At 38.8% G+C, this 18,641-nt stretch overlaps 5 protein-coding genes across 5 annotated transcripts; 3 read left to right on the top strand and 2 right to left on the bottom strand.

Annotated features, from left to right (window-relative positions):
• Positions 1-292: 292 nt before the first annotated feature.
• LOC132167915 (auxin-responsive protein SAUR23-like) lies at positions 293-707 on the bottom strand. Its single transcript, XM_059578960.1, has one exon. It carries the CDS (start codon positions 671-673, stop codon positions 368-370), a length of 306 nt encoding a protein of 101 aa, XP_059434943.1. The 5' UTR covers positions 674-707; the 3' UTR covers positions 293-367.
• A 1,580-nt stretch (positions 708-2,287) lies between these two features.
• LOC132167920 (auxin-responsive protein SAUR21-like) lies at positions 2,288-3,079 on the top strand. Its single transcript, XM_059578965.1, has one exon. The coding sequence runs from the start codon at positions 2,370-2,372 to the stop codon at positions 2,649-2,651; it is 282 nt and encodes a 93-aa protein (XP_059434948.1). The 5' UTR covers positions 2,288-2,369; the 3' UTR covers positions 2,652-3,079.
• A 5,821-nt stretch (positions 3,080-8,900) lies between these two features.
• Positions 8,901-9,694, top strand: LOC132167917 (auxin-responsive protein SAUR21-like). Its single transcript, XM_059578962.1, has one exon. The coding sequence runs from the start codon at positions 9,030-9,032 to the stop codon at positions 9,330-9,332; it is 303 nt and encodes a 100-aa protein (XP_059434945.1). The 5' UTR covers positions 8,901-9,029; the 3' UTR covers positions 9,333-9,694.
• A 2,300-nt stretch (positions 9,695-11,994) lies between these two features.
• Positions 11,995-12,443, bottom strand: LOC132167909 (auxin-responsive protein SAUR23-like). The gene has a single exon (XM_059578954.1). It carries the CDS (start codon positions 12,370-12,372, stop codon positions 12,067-12,069), a length of 306 nt encoding a protein of 101 aa, XP_059434937.1. The 5' UTR covers positions 12,373-12,443; the 3' UTR covers positions 11,995-12,066.
• Positions 12,444-13,244: 801 nt separating this feature from the next.
• On the top strand, positions 13,245-13,666 carry LOC132167911 (auxin-responsive protein SAUR21-like). The gene has a single exon (XM_059578956.1). It carries the CDS (start codon positions 13,307-13,309, stop codon positions 13,610-13,612), a length of 306 nt encoding a protein of 101 aa, XP_059434939.1. The 5' UTR covers positions 13,245-13,306; the 3' UTR covers positions 13,613-13,666.
• Positions 13,667-18,641: the final 4,975 nt, after the last annotated feature.

Genomic DNA, 18,641 nt, shown 5'->3' with positions numbered 1-18,641 from the left:
AAAATTTGCTTTCTACATAATGTGTCACAATCTCATAAGATGGTGACACATTTCTTAAAATAATAAATTACATAGGCTCGTGAGTCTATACACATCATTTCGGAAGCAAATTTTGGATTTTTTTTTTTTTACAAGTATAACAGGTAAATGAAATAGAAGGGACTAGAAATAATGAAATATCATAGAATCAATCCAAAGAAGAAAAATTTAAACCGAAAGGTATCCTCTGTTTTACATAATGTAAGAGAATGTGAGAGAAACTGCATTGATTTCTTGTAGTAAAACTTTTTGTGGGTAGAATCCCCACTTGTACATCTACCAAAAAGAGATAAAGAATATACATGGTTACAAAATTGTCACTGCACGTTTATAACAATTCATGTAAGCGAGAAGTGAGATGAATGAAGATGTCTTCGCTGCAGGGGATTGTGAGACCACCCATTGGATGATCAAATCCAAATTCTTCCTCAGCCTTGCCTAGCAATTCTTGAAATGAAGAGTGGTTCAGAAATGATACTGGAACTACAAATCTCTTCTTTTGGCTCTCGCCAACATATATAGCAAGGTGGCCTTTTGGAACATCTACAAATGATGAAGCTGCTTTCTTTGCAAATGAGTTTGATCGACGGAGAATGTTCTTAGCGTTTGTAATACCAGGCAAGCGAATGGCCATTGCTATCTGCCCAGAAAGATGGTTAAGATCACAGATGAAAGGGTGAGAAAGTAAAGAATTTGAGAGCAGAGGACTTGAGGAGTTGGTTTGGCTATGGAATGATATGTGTATGTGTATATATAGATGATTGGTTAGTGTGTGAAAATCTCTGAATTGAAATGAGGAGTGAGTGGTGCAGAGGCATTTGGGTGGGGATAATTTGTTCGAAACATAAGCATTTAAAGGATCACATGGATATGTCTTCCAACTCATCGTCAAGGACATGTTAGTGATGTAGACATTAAAAGTTGGAAGACATTTTGGGTATGCTTTTCTGGGAGAGCAGCCTACAGAAGGGTCCCAGTTGAAATCAAAGATAAGTGGATTGGAGCAACTTCTCAACGACTGGCTCACCTCTTATGACAGGTTGAGCATATATGTCAATTATTTTCTTGGCAAGAATATGAAAGTGGGGCTCTTCTATGATATGCCTTTTGGATAAATGATTACCAACATTTATGTATTCCAACAAGCTGCAATTGGTCTTCTAGGTGGTGATCTAGCATAGGTGAGTTCACTGTAGGGGTCATTTTAAAGGGGCTAGCTGAAATTTGGCTAAGAGACTGTTTTATTGAGTTCACTAGAAGTGCTCTTAGGCATGGAAACTAATGAATTGAGAAGCTCTGTAAGGGAGATGGGCAGATGCAGTCTCTCCATGTGGAGGCTAATTTGGATAATGCTTGCATGGATTATGGAAATATTGGGTTGGAGAAATTGACTGCTTAGAGCACTCGAGCTGGATTCTCAGAATGTTGGTATATATATTATGTTATCAAAATCAAAAGCTAGGCTTAGCTTGTGGGACAATATTCTAAGACAAACTTAAAACTATCAAAATTGGTCTAAATCTCAAATGTTTGAGCCATAAGTGATTGATTGACAGCTTCTTAACATAAATTCAAATCAGAAGCAAGAAAAGGGGTCAATGGCCTTGGCTTTGCTGATGGCATTTCCCGCCTTCAAAGTTTGAGATGTCTGCCTATCGTGTTTGCAATAATTTCCCCACTTCAATGGAAATTTGGTTGTGTATTTTGAATGGTTTGGTTTTCTATGAGGACTACCTGTAGGACACACTCCTTGTGCTCTTCACAGGGGTGTGTCGTAGTACAGAAGCAACACATGCATGCTCTTCACATGGGTATCCCGTGCGGTCAATGTACTAAAGCAACCAAAAAAGTCTCTAGTATATTTCTGTCAAGAAATAAAAGACCTACATGTCTCAAGCATGTCCTTCGAAGGCTTCCATATCCAATTGTGTCCACAAGAATTTTCCTTGGTTCATATCTGATATCTCTTTGATTTCGAGTGGGTCCGATGTGATTTGTTCTAAAAGAAATTGATGGTTGGTTATAATGTCCTCCACCAACTATACAGTCTCATTCACTACCAATTCTCTATGATGATTTTGAGGACATCACCATGTGATCCCTGGAGTGCTTGTTTCTCTTACTAATTCCCACCAGATTGCCTCCACACCACTCACACAAATTTCAGAGATTTTCTTAGACAACCTTCCATCTATAAATATAGACACGATTATTTAGACATATTTCACAGCCAAATCATATCCTCAGTATCTTTTGTAGCAAATATTTTCTTCCTTCTCCCAAGTCATTTGTGAACTACAGCCTCTTCCAAAATCATAATACAAACACAAATGGCTCTTCTGCCTCGTATAATGCACGCTAAGAAGATTGTCAGCAGGTCTGTTTCTGGTCTTGCTAAAAGTGTTCCAAAAGGCTATTTTGCAGTATATGTTGGAGAGGACCAGAAGAAGCGATTTGTGGTACCCATATCATACCTGAATGAGCCTTCAGTTCAAGAACTGCTAAGCAAGGCTGAGGAAGAATTTGGGTTTGATCATCCAATGGGTGGTCTCACAATTCCTTGCAGAGAAGACATCTTCATCAATCTCACTTCTTGCTTAAATGCATTTTAGTGAAGGGCGCACTAAGCTTGATCAGACTGACACATTTGTACATTCATGGGCATTTCTTCTCTGTGGCAGAAGGGACATAGCAGGAAATGTCTACCCACATGACAGAAATCACTGAAGTTTCTCAAGAAAATGACGGTTTGGGAAGCCATTCGCCGAGGATCATTCAAGTTAAGCATATCTCCAATGAGTGCAGATGACACAAGGTCATGATCTATCAGAAGGCCAATGCTGTTCACATTGGAGAAGCCCACCAGGAGTAATTCCAATTTTATAAGCATCTTTTATTTTCAGACATTGATTAACCTTACTGGTAATGGCTCACAAGCGAGATGGACATGAAAATGGCTGGTCTGTTAAACATGAACTGTTTGACACCATTGACCCAAAGCTGTCTCTTCAGTTTTGAATGAAGAGATTTGAGTTATTTCATTATGCATTGTAAAATTTTGCATTTGTCAGCAATGAAATTCAGTAGCAAACTTACCATGCAAATATATAAAATTGAATATCTTTCTTTCTTATATATAATTTGTTCTCTTCAACGAAAAATGTCATACAACCTTTCACAATGGCTTCAATTGTATAATGCAGAGGAGCTAATGCATTAATATTTGGACATTGGACAAAGAGTGTGGTTCAGAATGGAAGACTACACATCTTAGAGTGTTAAGTCAGAACCTTTACTCTGATATTATATTATATTCCCACTTATTCCAACAGCTTAAGCGGATAATAAATGATAAATTTTATCATTTAACTAATATTCTAACATAGAATTTTGTGGTTGAACAAGGATAGGAGATATTGTTAACTGACATTGTCATTGGTTTATATGACTGAAATAGGCCTTGAGTAGAATGCATTCTTCTTTCTTAGTTTACATCCTAGCTTTGGTTTGTGGGATGAGAAGCAGCAGGAAGAGATGTTGAAGTCGGATCATTTGGACAGAGATCATCATCTGAAATTGGGTGAAGTGAATCTTGTGAGGGAAAGCTTACAAATGGGTATAGGTGGTTCAACAACACCCATGGCTTTCTTGAACTTCCCCCCTTAAACTCCTCTTCAAAGCTTTATTTCTCCTTAAAAAATGACCACTTGTCTTAAGCTTGTCTTCTGTCCAACAGTCGCTTAGTTTTTCTCTCATATCAACATAAGTATCCTGCTTATCTTCCAATCTCTTGCTGGTCCTTCATTGGCTTATCTTGAAAGTTGTAGGGCATAGTGTTTATCAACATATAAACACAAAAAATTTTGCACGCCAACCTTTGCTGATTAGTTGGAAGACCAAACCATGTGATACCTTCATGAGATATATCCCAGGAAATTCCTCTTGACCACTTGCAGGATTTTTCACATACCATTTCCATCTATAAATACACACATATCTATGGTCTCAACAAACTCAAGCCTTCACATTCTCTATTGATAGCTTTCTTGAAAGAACAAATCCTCTTGGATCTCTTTCTTCACTCTTTTCTGAAAATACATATAAAAACAAAAGCATGGGAGTTCGTTTGCCGGTTGTTGCTCTTGCTAAGCAAATTGTACGCAGGTCTGCTTTGACTGCATCTAGAGCAGCTTCAACATCATCAGATGTACCAAGAGGCTTCTTTGCAGTTTATGTTGGAGAGAAGCAGAAGCAAAGATTTGTGGTTCCCGTGTCCTACTTAAACCAGCCTTCATTTCAAGATTTGCTAAGAAAGGCTGAAGAAGAATTCGGGTTTAATCATCCCACTGGTGGTTTGACAATTCCATGCAGAGTAGATACTTTCATTGATGTCACTTCTCGCTTGAGTAGTTCATAATTAAAATCTTGCCAATACATTGTAAATCAATTTTTTCTTTTTCTTTTTCTTTCTGGTTTTCTGCTATTTGGCAGAAAAAAAGGATCTCTCCATTTGAAGAAACTGTTAAATAGAATCATTGCTTTTTTTCTTTTACATAATCAGTGTCTATTTTTTATTTTTTGTTAAAGTATTACATAAATAATTAAAACACAATTTCCTATTAGTTTAAGCTTTGGGATAAGTGGTAATTAAACATAGTATAAAGCAGAGGTCCTAACAATTTGATTTCAATTAAACAAAGCTCCAAGCTTGCCTAGTCAGAACATCATATGTTTTTCTATTATATCATCTGTCAATCAGTCGAAAATGATGTCTTTCTATTATATATAGCAGCATGTGAAGAAAATGGACATTGGTAAGGCATGAAAGCTAATGAATGAGACGCTATATAAGGGAGATGGGCAGATTATGGGAATTTTGGGTTGCAGAAATTGGCTGCTTGGAGCACTTGAGCTGGATCCTAAGAATGTTGGTATATGTATTATGTTATCAAATTCAAAAGCTAGGCTTAGCTTGTGGGATGTGATTGGACAGCTGAGCGAGTTGTAGAAAGGAGGGTGAGAGAAATATTTTTTATTTAGTTGGATGGAAACCACAAGTTAAATTGGATGAAAATTAACAGTGAAAAGGAAACAGTTAAGAGGGATGACTCTGTATGCAATTTAAAGATAACCCTGATGGCCTTAATTTGAAATTTTGAGGCACAAGTGATGCTATGGCCTGTTGTTATTAGTTGCTAAGGGAAAGGATAAATAGTCTCTATTCACTGACATTTGACTCTTACAACTCATTTGGTAGCATGGTGTTCGAAGATTGAGCTTAGAAATGTTCATGTTCATGAAGTACATAACTGGAACAAGAATGAAGCTAGAGGATTCAGAATACCTTTCATCTGTATTTAAGGTGGTCAAAAACATGATGAGCCAAAAACTTTTATCGATCTTTAAGATATTTATCAGAAACTAGTCGGTGCTGAGGCCTTAAAGAGGCTGATATCTCAATCCGCATTTTCATGTGTTCTTAAATACAGAACAAAATGATGGTCATCTTCATTGTCAACAAGTATAGGAAGGTGGAATCATGATAGTTATAAACATTGAAATGATGCTCTGGACTAAATTTAGTGCATGATTATCGCATATTTCTTTCTTTCTTTCTTTTTCCCCTTTACATAGTCTTTTCTAAGTTTCTTTCCAATTTCCTGTGCAATTTTGAATTTCCCCCTTAGTTGGACCAAGCGGTTTATAATTAGCATTGTGTTTTGAAGGAAAAAACATGAATGACTCACAACTGATAATGTCCATTGGTCATCACTTAGCCAATGGACAATATGTGATGGTCTAGGAACTTTTTCATATAAACTAGCCATTGGTCATCACTTAGCACTCAATCCAATCATTAAAATCATACATCCTAGGCATGCAATATATATCTTGAAGGTGAAGGCTGCTATAGTTGATCATTGTGGATTATCTGGTTATGGTCCACCAATAGAGACTCCTGCATTGACCAAATAAAATTAAAAACTTTCTTCATCCTTTTAGATTCTAGAGTGGTTTGGTTTTCCTATTTGATCAACCTTTCAGGTTCAGGGTCCACTCATTTCCTCTCCAATTCTTCTGCATTTTGTATTAAGCAACATGTTCACATGAAGTGATAACTTGTTTGTGTGTAATTTGTAATGTACCTGGTCCACATTTTTGTCCCTACTAGTTAATATTTGGTCCAACAGGTTTGTTAAATATATTGGATAATATATTAGAAGCGGAAGAAAGAGAGAGAAGAGAGAGAGAGCGAAAGCACACAATGGACTACATTGTATTGACTCTGATAATAATAATGAATACAGAGGCCTCTATTTATAGAGAGGCAAGTAACCTAATAGATTAAGGAAAGGTAAACCTAGTAGAATAAGGAAAGGTAAACCTAGTAGAATAAGAAAAGGTAAACCTAGTAGACTAATAATACCTAAAGAAGTAAATAACAAGTAATATTCTTAACATCCCCCCTCAAACTCAATGTGTAAACTTGAGTTTGGATAAACGAAAAGGGAAAGAAAAAGGAATTCGCCGAAAAAGCTGCTTGTGCCGAAACAATTGCCGAAGTAACGCCATAAAAGTTGTTAGAGACCCGTGGATTCTGCCTGAATTTGAGCAATGCATTTAAGCTGGAGCTTGGTTCACTTGGTTATAATTTGACTTGAAAACCATATACTAGTAATGAAGTAGCTCGCCTGGTCGGCTGAGAAAAGTAGGTTCGGTTAAAAGGGGCTTGTTTGGCTCGTAACCCTTGAACCGTCTCGCCTGAGCTAAAGTCTGTCCCAAAAAAAATTCTAGCTAGTAGACCGTCTCGCCTGGTCGGTTGAGATAAGTAGGGCCGGTTGAAGAGGCTAATCATGTCTGAAACCCTTGGACCGTCTCGCCTAGTCGGCTGAGATAAGTAGGCCCGATTGAAGAGGCTAATCATGTCTGAAACCCTTGGACCGTCTCGCCTTGTCGGCTGAACTAAAGTCTAACTAGTAGACCGTCTCGCCTGGTCGGCTGAGATAAGCAGGGCCGGTTGAAGAGGCTAATCATGCCTGAAACCCTTGGACCGTCTCGCCTTGTCGGCTAAACTAAAGTCTGGCCCATCTAACTAGTAGACCGTCTCGCCTATCCGGCTGAGCTAAGTAAGGAGAAAAATGGCCGGTTGAAGAGGCTATTCAGTGACCGGTGATGGCGGCATTTGACAAGGCATAAGTGGGCCGGTTGAAAGGGGCTTCTTTAGCCCGAAAACCCATGGACCTAAGGAAAGATTGGTCTGACCCGAGAGTGCCATCCGCAAGAAGAATGAACCGGATTGAATTGCGCCAAAGAACAGGCTATAAAACCGAATTGAACAAGCATAACCCAACTTGAACCGCATAAAACAAACGCCTAAATTTGAAGAAGAGTCTTGTTTTCTGCCATATAGAGATGCCAAAAGCAAAAATAGACCACAAATTTGAAATCAGGACGAAAAATTGAGTAGGAAACACCTGGTCAACTTTTTCAGTGGTCAAAGTCAAAGTCAACGGTCAACGATTGAAAAGTCAACGCTGACGTGGCACTAATGACGTGGTAAGGTCTGACTTGATACTGATGACGTGGCACACAGGCTGACGTGGCACTGATGACGTGACACGTAGGGCTGGCGTGGCTATGCTGACGTGGAAATTAGGGCTGACGTGGCAAGGATGGCGTGGCACGTGGGTGCGATGGCGTGTGTGGTAGGCGTGTACTGGCGTGTGGATCTGAGGCGCGAAACTTCTGGGGGCGCGTGGGAGCGCGTGGAGCGTCGTATGGAGGATATGGGACTTGTTCTGGAATCACCGAGATGAAAGCTATTGATCGGTGGCCTTGGAGAAGTGATCGGACCACCGTGGCGGCTGGTGGCGGAAGGGCAGTGGCGGAATTGCCAAAAATTTGGGCGGCGCGTGAGGGCGCGTGGAAGCTTCGATGGGACTGTGTGCGGCGGCTCTGGGACGGTTGTCTTCCAGGTTTTCAAGCGGTATAGTGATACACTGAAAACCTCGAGGAGAAGATAGAGAACCGTGAGGAGCAGAGAGAATGATTTGCCGGATAACACTGGCGGCGCCGAAAAACGTCAAAGACGTTTATTGGAGGCCACAGAAAGGTGGCTCTGATACCATGTTAAATATATTAGATAATATATTAGAAGCGGAGAGAGAGAAGAGAGAGAGAGCGAAAGCACACAATGGACTACATTGTATTGACTCTGATAATAATAATGAATACAGAGGCCTCTATTTATAGAGAGGCAAGTAACCTAATAGATTAAGGAAAGGTAAACCTAGTAGAATAAGGAAAGGTAAACCTAGTAGAATAAGAAAAGGTAAACCTAGTAGACTAATAATACCTAAAGAAGTAAATAACAAGTAATATTCTTAACAAGGTTGGTTCGTTTAATCTGTATGGAGTGTAAATAGAGAATGTGGGCTCTGTAGTTTGCTCTGTTATGTGACTGGCTATGATTGATGAATAACATATAGATTAGAGCATTAAAAGTAATGAAAATACAGAGAGACAAAAGCATATGATCCCTCTTGAAAAATGTCCTTTGATGGTCCCCAATGTTAGATATATCTCTCTTTAAGACCTACTCCAATTGAGAATGCTGGCCACATAACATTAGAACTCCACAGGAGGTTTCTCCTAGCCACATCTCTTAACTTCAAGTGGGGTCCCATGTTCGTTACCACCCCAGAAATTGTTGGACATAAGGTCTTCCTTGAAGTACTGTTTCAACCAACACCAAGTTATTGATGATGAGTTGGAAGACAAAAGCATGTGATCCTTCAAATGCCTATGTCTTTCACCAATACCCCACAATACTCATACTCACATTTCAGAAATTCTTCTATCCCTCCTTTCATCTATATATACACATACATGCTATTCCAACAGCCAAACCAAGTCCACTTATCTCCACAAGTAAACATTTATCCACCTTTTTCTCCAAAGTTGTTTCTGAAGGTCAAGCTTTTACAGAAATGGCTATTCGAGTTCCTGCAATTATGCATGTTAAGCAGTTTCTCCGTGGGTCTTTTCTAAGCGGCAAAGAAGCAGCTTTCACAACTAAAATTGTTCCGAAAGGTTACTTTGCAGTCTATGTTGGTGAGGGCCAGAAGAGGCGGTTCATTCTACCTATATCATACCTAAATGAGCCTTCATTTCAGAACTTGTTAAATGAGGCTGCAGAAGAATTTGGGTTTGATCATCCAATGGGTGGTCTAACAATTCCTTGCAGAGAAGATGTCCTTATTGATCTCACTTCTCGCTTAAACAGATTGTGATACATGGCAGCAAGATTAATCAGCAAACAGATTTGTAAACTCATGCACTTTATCTCTTTCTGGAGAAGGATAAGGTTGTGAATGTTGCTAAGCAGAAGGTACTGCAGTATCTGAAGAACATATCCCTTTGCCTTGGACTGCTCAGGGCAAGCAGATTTTCCAGAAGATGTGGGGAGTTCAAGAGGCCACAGATTTGAAGGCAATGTGGAGAAACTCAGAGGAGGTGCTTCATGGTTCCAACTTTATACCCGAAATATCTCACAAAATTCCACGCAGAGAAGCCTTCTGTGATCTACTTGTAATCTGGGTGGCTCAATAGAGAAATGAAAGACATGATAATGAGTAGTGTTGAGAACACCATTGACCCAAAAATCCATCTTTTCAATTTTGAATTAAGAGCATTGGGTTATTTCACAAATCATTGTAAAATTCTTTGTCTTTTATATGAAAATTTGGGAATCAAAACATTCCATGCAAATCTATTTCATATAAGTCCTTCTTTATGTATTGGTTAATGCCTTAGCTCCTTTGTTTCACATTGTAACCACCAACTATGATAACAGTAAGAAAATTAATTAAATCAACCAGTTTATTAAAAGCTCAAAAGTTTGAGATAAGTTGTGATTTGACAATAACCATTGGAATTGTGAATGTAATTGCCATTATGAAACTAACAATTCGATCAAAACTTACTTTTTTCAAAAACCACATGGTTATTTACCATTGAATATAATGGCTTTGTTTGTTAATGTGTTTCGGCATTGTTTTTTGTTTTTGATTTAAAGGTGAAAACTGTTTTTGTATTTTTATTAGTTTTTGGTGTTTTGGTTGTTTGCTAATATTTTTGTTTAATTTTAGATGCGCATTAAATACCCTTGGAAGCCCTACTTGTAAATGACTAGAGGAACTTAATCTTATAAGGCCAAGGTTGTTACTATCTCTTACATTGATTATATTAGAAATGATGGCTAATATTCTAAAATAACACTGAGCTTTAGTGTAAGAGTAGAGATTTACGGCTGCCTCAAGCTTCAGACATTTACAAATTTTATTTATTTTTATTTTTTTAATTAAAGAAGATAAACATTAAAGGGGAATTCAAATTTGAGATATTAGCACCAAATTTGAGACATTAGTACCAAATTTAGGATGATTGAATTCCTTTTGGGTGATATCATCTTTAAGGGGTTAACTTTTCGCCTCTAAGTTTTAGTTTTGAATTCAAAAACAAGTTTTGAGGCATTAGAAATTAAATATTAATTCATAAAAATTTAACTAACAAAAAAAAAAAAAAAAACGAAATGGGGGAAGAGAGAGAGATTTTTACAATTTTTTTTTTTTTTTTAATAAAGTCATGTCAGACTTTGGTAGACACTTGTCTGACTCTTAGTGGCCAAATAGCAAGACTCTTAGTGTAAAGGCCACATAGGCTGAGTCGAGAAGTGAAATTAGCAACTCGTTCTTGTCGAACCACATGAATTCCTGCTTGTTTTCTCTCCATTTTGATCTGTACTTTTTCACTAAATCACATAGTCTCGACAATCCTAACAAATTATGAGATCATAACAAAAGTGAACAAAAATGGGAAGAAAAGAAAAGAAACTTGTTGTTCCATTAGTCAGCACCTAAATTTTGATGCTTCTACTGATGATTCTTACAGTGGCTTCCAATAATTTCATCACTTACAATGCAGTACTTGTTTGAGATATGTAGGGTTGCTCCAGCTATGACTACTTGTAGGACATACTTCATGTGCTCTCCACGGGGGTTTGTCCTCAAACTCATTGTAACTTTTCTGATACAGATAACTTTTCTGATACTAAGGCAAATTAAGAGAATGTCATAGAATCAGAGTATTTTGCTGATACAGATAACTTTTCTGTTTCTAGCATCTAGATTTCATTGAGGTTAAACTTGTTGTAAAGATACGAGTTAAGTTTGCAAGATCGACATATATGTCTAATCTTGTCCTCCATAGCAAGAGGTCAGCCAGTTAGTTCAAATTTTTCTCCAATCCACATGTCTTTCCTTTAAACTGGGTCCCTTGTAGGTTGTTCTCCAGGCAAATGCTTGTGCTCAGCGTGTTCCAAAGTCTCAATTGCTATCAAGTTCTTCATGATGAGTAGAAAAACAGGTCCATGTGATCCTTCAAATGCTAATGTCTCCCACCAACCCCACCTGGATCCCTCTACACCACTCATCTATAATTATATATATGAAGTCTGAAGAAATCCTTTCACAGCAAGATCAAGTCTTCAGATCCTCTGATATCAAATCCTTACTTTCTTCTCCCTTTTCAGTTTTCATTTGTGATATCAAATCAAGCCGTCATGGTATACTCACAAACATGTTCTGCGTTATTTGATAATGTTTTTGTTTTGAGAGTAAAAAACAAAAATTTTAACAAATTCATCTTTTTCCATAATTCTTTCTTTCTTCTGATGTAGTCACGATTTTTGAAATTTTTTTTTATCAATTAACTGAAAAGATTTTACCAATTTAAATTGACTGGAATTTACAAATATCCATGGAAAAACATGCCAAATCAAACGAAACCAAAGGGGCTTGAAATATTACAGAATCAATTAAACTGAGAATATGAGGAGAGTGTAAGAGAAAGTGCAATCATTCGATTAGAAAAACTCAGGGTAGGTAGTCAAACCCCATCTCTTCTTCTGTTAAAAAAATGAAGAATATACATGGATTTACAAAATAGGCACTGCTTGTTTATGTATTACAACAACTCATGTAAGCGAGAAGTGAGATGAATGAAGATGTCTTCACTGCAGGGGATTGTGAGGCCACCCATTGGATGATCAAATCCAAATTCTTCCTCAGCCTTGCCTAGCAATTCTTGGAATGAAGAGTGGTTCAGAAATGATACTGGAACGACGAACCGCTTCTTTTGGCTCTCTCCAACATATATAGCAAGGTGGCCCTTTGGAACATCCATAAATGCTGAAGCTGCTTTCTTTGCAAATGAGTTTGACCGGCGGAGAATGTTCTTAGCGTTTGTAATACCGGGCAAGCGAATAGCCATTGCTTTATATGTATGTTGTTTCTGGGAAAGATAGTGAAGATCAGAAACTAAAAGGGGGCAGAGGATTTGAAGACTTGTGTTTGGGTAGGGAATGATGTGTTATGTGCATGTATATATAGATATGACTAGCTTGTGAAAGTCTCTGCATTGTGGAATAGGACATAAGCATTTGAAGGATCACATGAACTTGTCTTCCATCTCAACAACATGGTAGTGATTGAGGCTTTATATTTCTTGCAGAACAACCTACAAGGGACCCAGTTGAAATCAAAGACATATGGATTGGATAAATCTCTGTACGACTGGTTGACAATACACTAGAAGAGGATACTTGACATATATGTTGAAAGTGTTTTACAATCCCAATATGTCTTTGATTTCAACTGGGGCCCTTGTGGGTTGTTCTCCCAGAAAAGATTGCGCAAAATGTGCTCCAACAGATATATCTCAACCACTGCCAAGTTCTTTGCAATGAGTTGGAGGACAGCTCCATGTGATCCTTCAAACATCCTGCTACCCGCATGCCTCAGCACCACTCACTCCACATTTCACAGACTTCAAATGCTTATCTCCACATGCCAGACGTTGGGAAGTTGTTCCAATCCACTTATATATCTTTGATTTCAACTGGGGCCCTTGTTGGTTGTTCACCCAGAAAAGCATGCCTAAAATGTCTCCCAACTTTTAATGTCCTAGACGATGAGTTTGAAGACAAGTCCATGTGATCCTTCAAATGCTTATGTTTCGAACAAATGATCCCCACCCGAATGCCTCTGCACCATTCACTCCTCATTTCAGAGACCTCAAATGCTTATAAATTCATACGCATATCATTGCATAGCCAAACCAAGTCCTCACATCCTCTGCTTTCAAATCCTTTACTTTTTTCTCCCTTTTCATCTGTAATCTTCACCATCTTTCTGAGCAGATAGCAATGGCTATTCGCTTGCCTGGTATTACAAATGCTAAGAACATTCTCCGCCGATCAAACTCATTTGCAAAGAAAGCAGCTTCAGCATTTATGGATGTTCCAAAGGGCCACCTTGCTATATATGTTGGAGAGGGCCAAAAGAAGCGGTTCGTTGTTCCGGTATCATTTCTGAACCACTCTTCATTCCAACAATTGCTAGGCAAGGCTGAGGAAGAATTTGGATTTGATCATCCAATGGGGGGCCTCACAATCCCCTGCAGCGAAGACATCTTCACTGATCTCACTTCTCGCTTACAAGAGTTGTTGTAGTACATAAACAAGCAGTGCAAATTTTTGTAAATCCATGTATATTCTCTCTTTCGTTTTGGCAGAATAGACGGGGATTGTTACCCATTATAAATTTGACAACCAGATTTATTGCAGTTTCACAATTTGTTTCTATCTTTAAAACATTAAGAGCCATTATGTTCATATAAAACATTAAAGAGATGGGGATTGTTACCTATTACGAGATTGTGTTTATTTTTATTTTTTCGCCCATAATGTGAGAAAGCGGACCACCTCACTTTACGCTCACAATGTGGAAATAGGGAATGTTAGAAACTACACTTCTATTTCACCACTACTTTATTATGTTGACGTGACAATGCCAGTCTGCATAACACAGTATGATAAAGCAGCGATTTCTAGCATTACTCATGAAAAAATGGGCACTCGTGCTCTCTTTTTTGAGGCATCGTCTCTTTTGTTCTATTGTGCAACCAATAACTCTGAACAATCATCCAATATTGGTTTTCCAAGTTTCTACCATTATGGGGCCCTAACTTCCAACAAAGTGGGATAGTGAATTCCACAAAAATCTCAGAATGAGCATCTACTCTTTTCATTTTGATTTCCCATATTCTATGCTTGGCACACAACATTGAGCAAAGCTGTTGCCAACATCCGAGCGGTATCTAAGCATTCCTGGTGGTTTGGAGTATGTTCATCAGCACATTTCTCTCCTCCATTGTTATTGCCGTCTCTTATACCTTCGAGCCTCTCTATTGGCGACATTTTCTATAAAAAGCAGTCATCTTGAACCCTTAAGATTTTCTATTGAACCTATCTTGGTTCTGTTACAGTAGCCTTTATGGAATGATCTTGAGGAATTGAGAAAATCCCTTACCTCCATAAGTATGCAAGACAACCAGAGTTTCTCAGCTTTTCTATACTGCATTACACCACACAGGAAAGGAAACAAATTCCAAATCTCAGTAAAACTCCTATCATTCCCAACCTTAAACAAAATGAATTGTCTAGCACTGTTAGGCAACTTCAAGAGTTTCCTCCAACTCCAAAAGCACACTTGAGGGATTTTCACTTGCCAAAAGCTCTTACCTTTTAGCAAGTACTGTTTCACCCATGCAACCCACAAAGAGCTAGCCCTTGCAAAAAGATTCCAAAAGTGCCTCAACATGGAAGCCTTGTTCCAATCCTCCAATCTTTTAATTCCCAAACCTCCCTCCTCCTTGGGTACACATATCAAGCTCCAACCTTCCTTTCTCTAGAGTTGACATCATCAGTCCCTAACCAAAGGAATCTGTTGAACTTTTGCCCCAAAAGTCTAATAATCTGTTTAGGGAGGATAAAAATAGATGATCAGTACACAAGATAACCTGCCATCAAAAGTTAATTTCTTGGACAACCAAGAGTTGATGTTTGCTGAAACCTCCTCAAGGAAAACACCACAATCCGCTGCTGACAATTTTTTGGATATTAGAGGGACCCCCAAGTAGCGTACAGGAAGATTTGCTTCCTTCATTTGAAGACAATCAAGCAGAAGTTCCTTCTCGGTAGCAGACAGGCCAGAAAAGAACACAACTCTTACTTGGGTTAGCCTTCCAACCCAAAATATCAGCAAAATAAGCCAAAACATCCTTGATTGCTTGAGCAGATTTCACCATTGCAGCAGAGAAGATTAATTTTGCAATTTTTTTCTATGGAGTATAAGTTATGCAGCTTTCTTATGACGAAATGACGAAATCATCAAAACTGAGCCAGGTTTTGGTTTGCACCACACCAAATCATAACAAATTTGAAATTAGTGTCTATCAATTTTTGTGCTAGGAAGTTGTTTCCAAGTTCTATTTAATGGCTTATCCAAAGGCTAAACTATAGGCTTATGCATTACTCAACTATGATTAGTAACTGTTGAATGCTATATAGTTCATTGATAACTCAAGGAGATCGAACTTGCATTTCAGAACAGAATGCACCTCAATTTCTGAGATTAGCTTGGACCCTAGCTATATATTCTTGTGAGGAAATTATTCACAAGAACTATGTTACTGTGGACCAAATTAGACTCTCGAAAACCAATGCCTACAATAGATTGACTATCATTCAAAGAAAAACAAGTCAAATCAAACAAAATCAAAGGGGCTTGAAATATCACAGAATCTAAAGATCAATTAAAGCTGAGGAGAATGTGAGAGAATGTGAGAGAGTGTAAGAGAGACCGCAATCATTCGTTTAGAAAAACTTAAGAGTAGGTATTCAATCCCCATCTCTTCTTCTGCTAAAAAAAATGAAGAATATTCATGGATTTACAAAATTGTCACTGCTTGTTTATGTATTACAACAATTCATGTAAGTGAGAAGTGAGATCAATGAAGAGGTCTTTGCTGCAGGGAATTGTGAGACCACCCAATGGATGATCAAAACCAAATTCTTCCTCAGCCTTGCCTAGCAACTGTTGGAATGAAGGATGGTTTAGAAGTGATACTGGAACTATGAATCGCTTCATTTCGCTCTCTCCAACATATATAGCAAGGTGGCCTTTTGGAACATCCGAAAATGTGGAAGCTGCTCTCTTTGCAAATGAGTTTGATCAGCGGAGAATGTGCTTAGCATGTATAATACCAGGCAAGTGAATAGCCATTGCTATCTGCCAAGAAAGATGGTGAAGATCACAAATGAAAAGAGAGAAGAAAGTAACGATTTGATAGCAGAGGATGTGAGTGTTAGGAAATTAATCCTATTTCCCAAGACCCATGAGATGCGAAAAAATAAGAAGAATGCGGAATAACAAAGATTAGGCAATCAAATCACACACGACACAAAGATAGTGGTTCGGCTTAACAAGCCTACATCCACTGGCGGAGACGACCCAGAGAAAATTCAATATCAAAAGATGAGTACAAGAATAGTAGAGAGAAAATCACTCAGATCCCAAAGCCCCAATACACCCAAATCTCACTATCACACAAGAAAGATTATTCCCAAAATAGAATACAAAAGACAGATGTACAAACTCTTCTTTTGTTGGAACGGATGGCGGCTGATCTCTATTTTCTTCTCTCACTCTGCAGCACCCTTTTTCTTCTAATCACTTGTTTTTGGCTCCTCCAAAAACCACCAAGAAGAAAACACCCTTGCTGCCCTTGTATCTCCTTCTCTCAAATTCTCTCTTTTTTCTCCTCCCTTTGGTGCTTCACGTTTTTGGCACACACACATTCACCTTGTGCTTTGTTTCTTATATAGAAGCTTAACTCTCATTTTACATGTTGGTTTAAGACTTTTACTATAAGTCAAACAAGGAGTCCAATTATACATAGGAGAACGACTCCAAAACAAACTTGGACAAAAGTCTCCTAAACCCAAAAGGAGTAGAGAACTATTGGGGCCCACGTGTGATGGGTGGCAAGTCACACCTAACAATCTCCACCTTGACTTGAATCCCATCAAGTCTACCAAAAGGTGTCTCCTCCAGATGTCTCCGCCTCAGCCCCCAAGGGCAATCACACTCTACAAGTGTCCCTCAAGTCCAAGCGCCTCTTGAACTTGAGCGTAGGACCTGATTTAGACATAACACCATGCCTCCCTATTTGTCCCGTCGACCGTACAGCTTTATCCGATGACTCTTTCTTCCTGTAGACCCATATGCACCCTTTAGCCTTCTTTCCCTTGGGTAATCCTGCTGATTCCCAAGCTTTACCTTTCCGTAGTAACTCCACCTCTTTCAGCATACCATCTTGAACAGATGATGGATCTCCACTACTAGCTGCTAGAGCAAAAGAAACCATATCCTCAAAGCCATACCTCTTTGTTGCTTTTCGATCACGTTTCTCTTTGCCTCTTGCTAAAGAATAAGACTCTTCCCGGTGCTGTAAGTTTCTTGAAGAATCTCTGTCATCACATTCATTCGTGAGTGAACACTGTTCATCAAGCTCCACCTCCACGAATTGTTTCTCTTTCTGCACTGTATTTTCAGAAAGCTATTCTAAGTTAACAAACTCAGACTTCTTCGGTTCATGCTCTGTAACTTCAGGTTCTGCACTTGACTCATCCTTGTACATAGCACACTCATTAAAAGTCACATTCCGACTTCTAATGATCTTCCCATTTTGATCATCCCAAAATCGATAACCAAAGGCCTCATCTCCATATCCAATGAAGAAACACTTACTAGATTTACCATCTAGTTTACTCATAGCATCAGACTCAACATGGACATACGAAGCACAACCAAAAACTTTCAGATGTGAAAGATTTACCTCTTTTCCACTCCAGACTTCTTCTGGTAGTCTATGGCTCAAGGGAACGGAAGACCCCCTATTTATCAAGTATGCAGCAGTGCTAACTGCATCAGCCCAGAAAGTCTTTGGTAACCCAGTATGCAACATCATACTTCGAGCATGCTCATTGAGGATCAGGTTTATGCGCTCAGCCACGCCATTCTGCTGTGGTGTTCCCGGGATAGTTTTCTCCATTCTAATCCCATTCACTGCACAAAACTGTTTAAACCCCCTGTCTTCGTATTCTCCTCCATTGTCAGATCTCAAACGCTTGAGCTTCAAGCCTGTTTCAGTCTCAACCATGGCCTTCCATTTCTTAAAAGTCTCAAATACATCAAATTTACTTTTCAAGAAATAAACCCATACCTTCCTGCTTGAGTCATCAATAAATGTGATGTAATACCGTGAGCCTCCAAGAGATGCCATTGGTGCGGGACCCCACAAATCCGTCTGTACCAACTCCAGCTTTCCAAGCTTAGGTGCTTTGCCAACTTCTGCGAAACTCACCTTCTTCTGCTTCCCTAGGATGCAGCCTTCACACAAATCAGACTCAACTGACTTTAACCCCGGTAGTTTCCCTTTTGACATAAGTACCTTCATCTCTTTCTTGCTCATGTGCCCAAGCCTTAGGTGCCATAGTTTTGAGTCAGCCCCCGTATCTGCAACAGCAACTGTATCCTTGTTGTTCGTCGTCATATAGAGAGTACCCATCTTATGACCATTAGCCAAAATCATGGCTCCCTTGCTGACCTTCCACTTTCCACCGTGGAAATGAATTG

Source organism: Corylus avellana, chromosome ca1 (genome assembly GCF_901000735.1).
Source record: "Corylus avellana chromosome ca1, CavTom2PMs-1.0".
In the NCBI taxonomy this organism is placed as follows: domain Eukaryota; kingdom Viridiplantae; phylum Streptophyta; class Magnoliopsida; order Fagales; family Betulaceae; genus Corylus; species Corylus avellana.
Note: the sequence above shows the minus strand (reverse complement) of the source record. Positions and strands in the feature narration are given on the sequence as shown.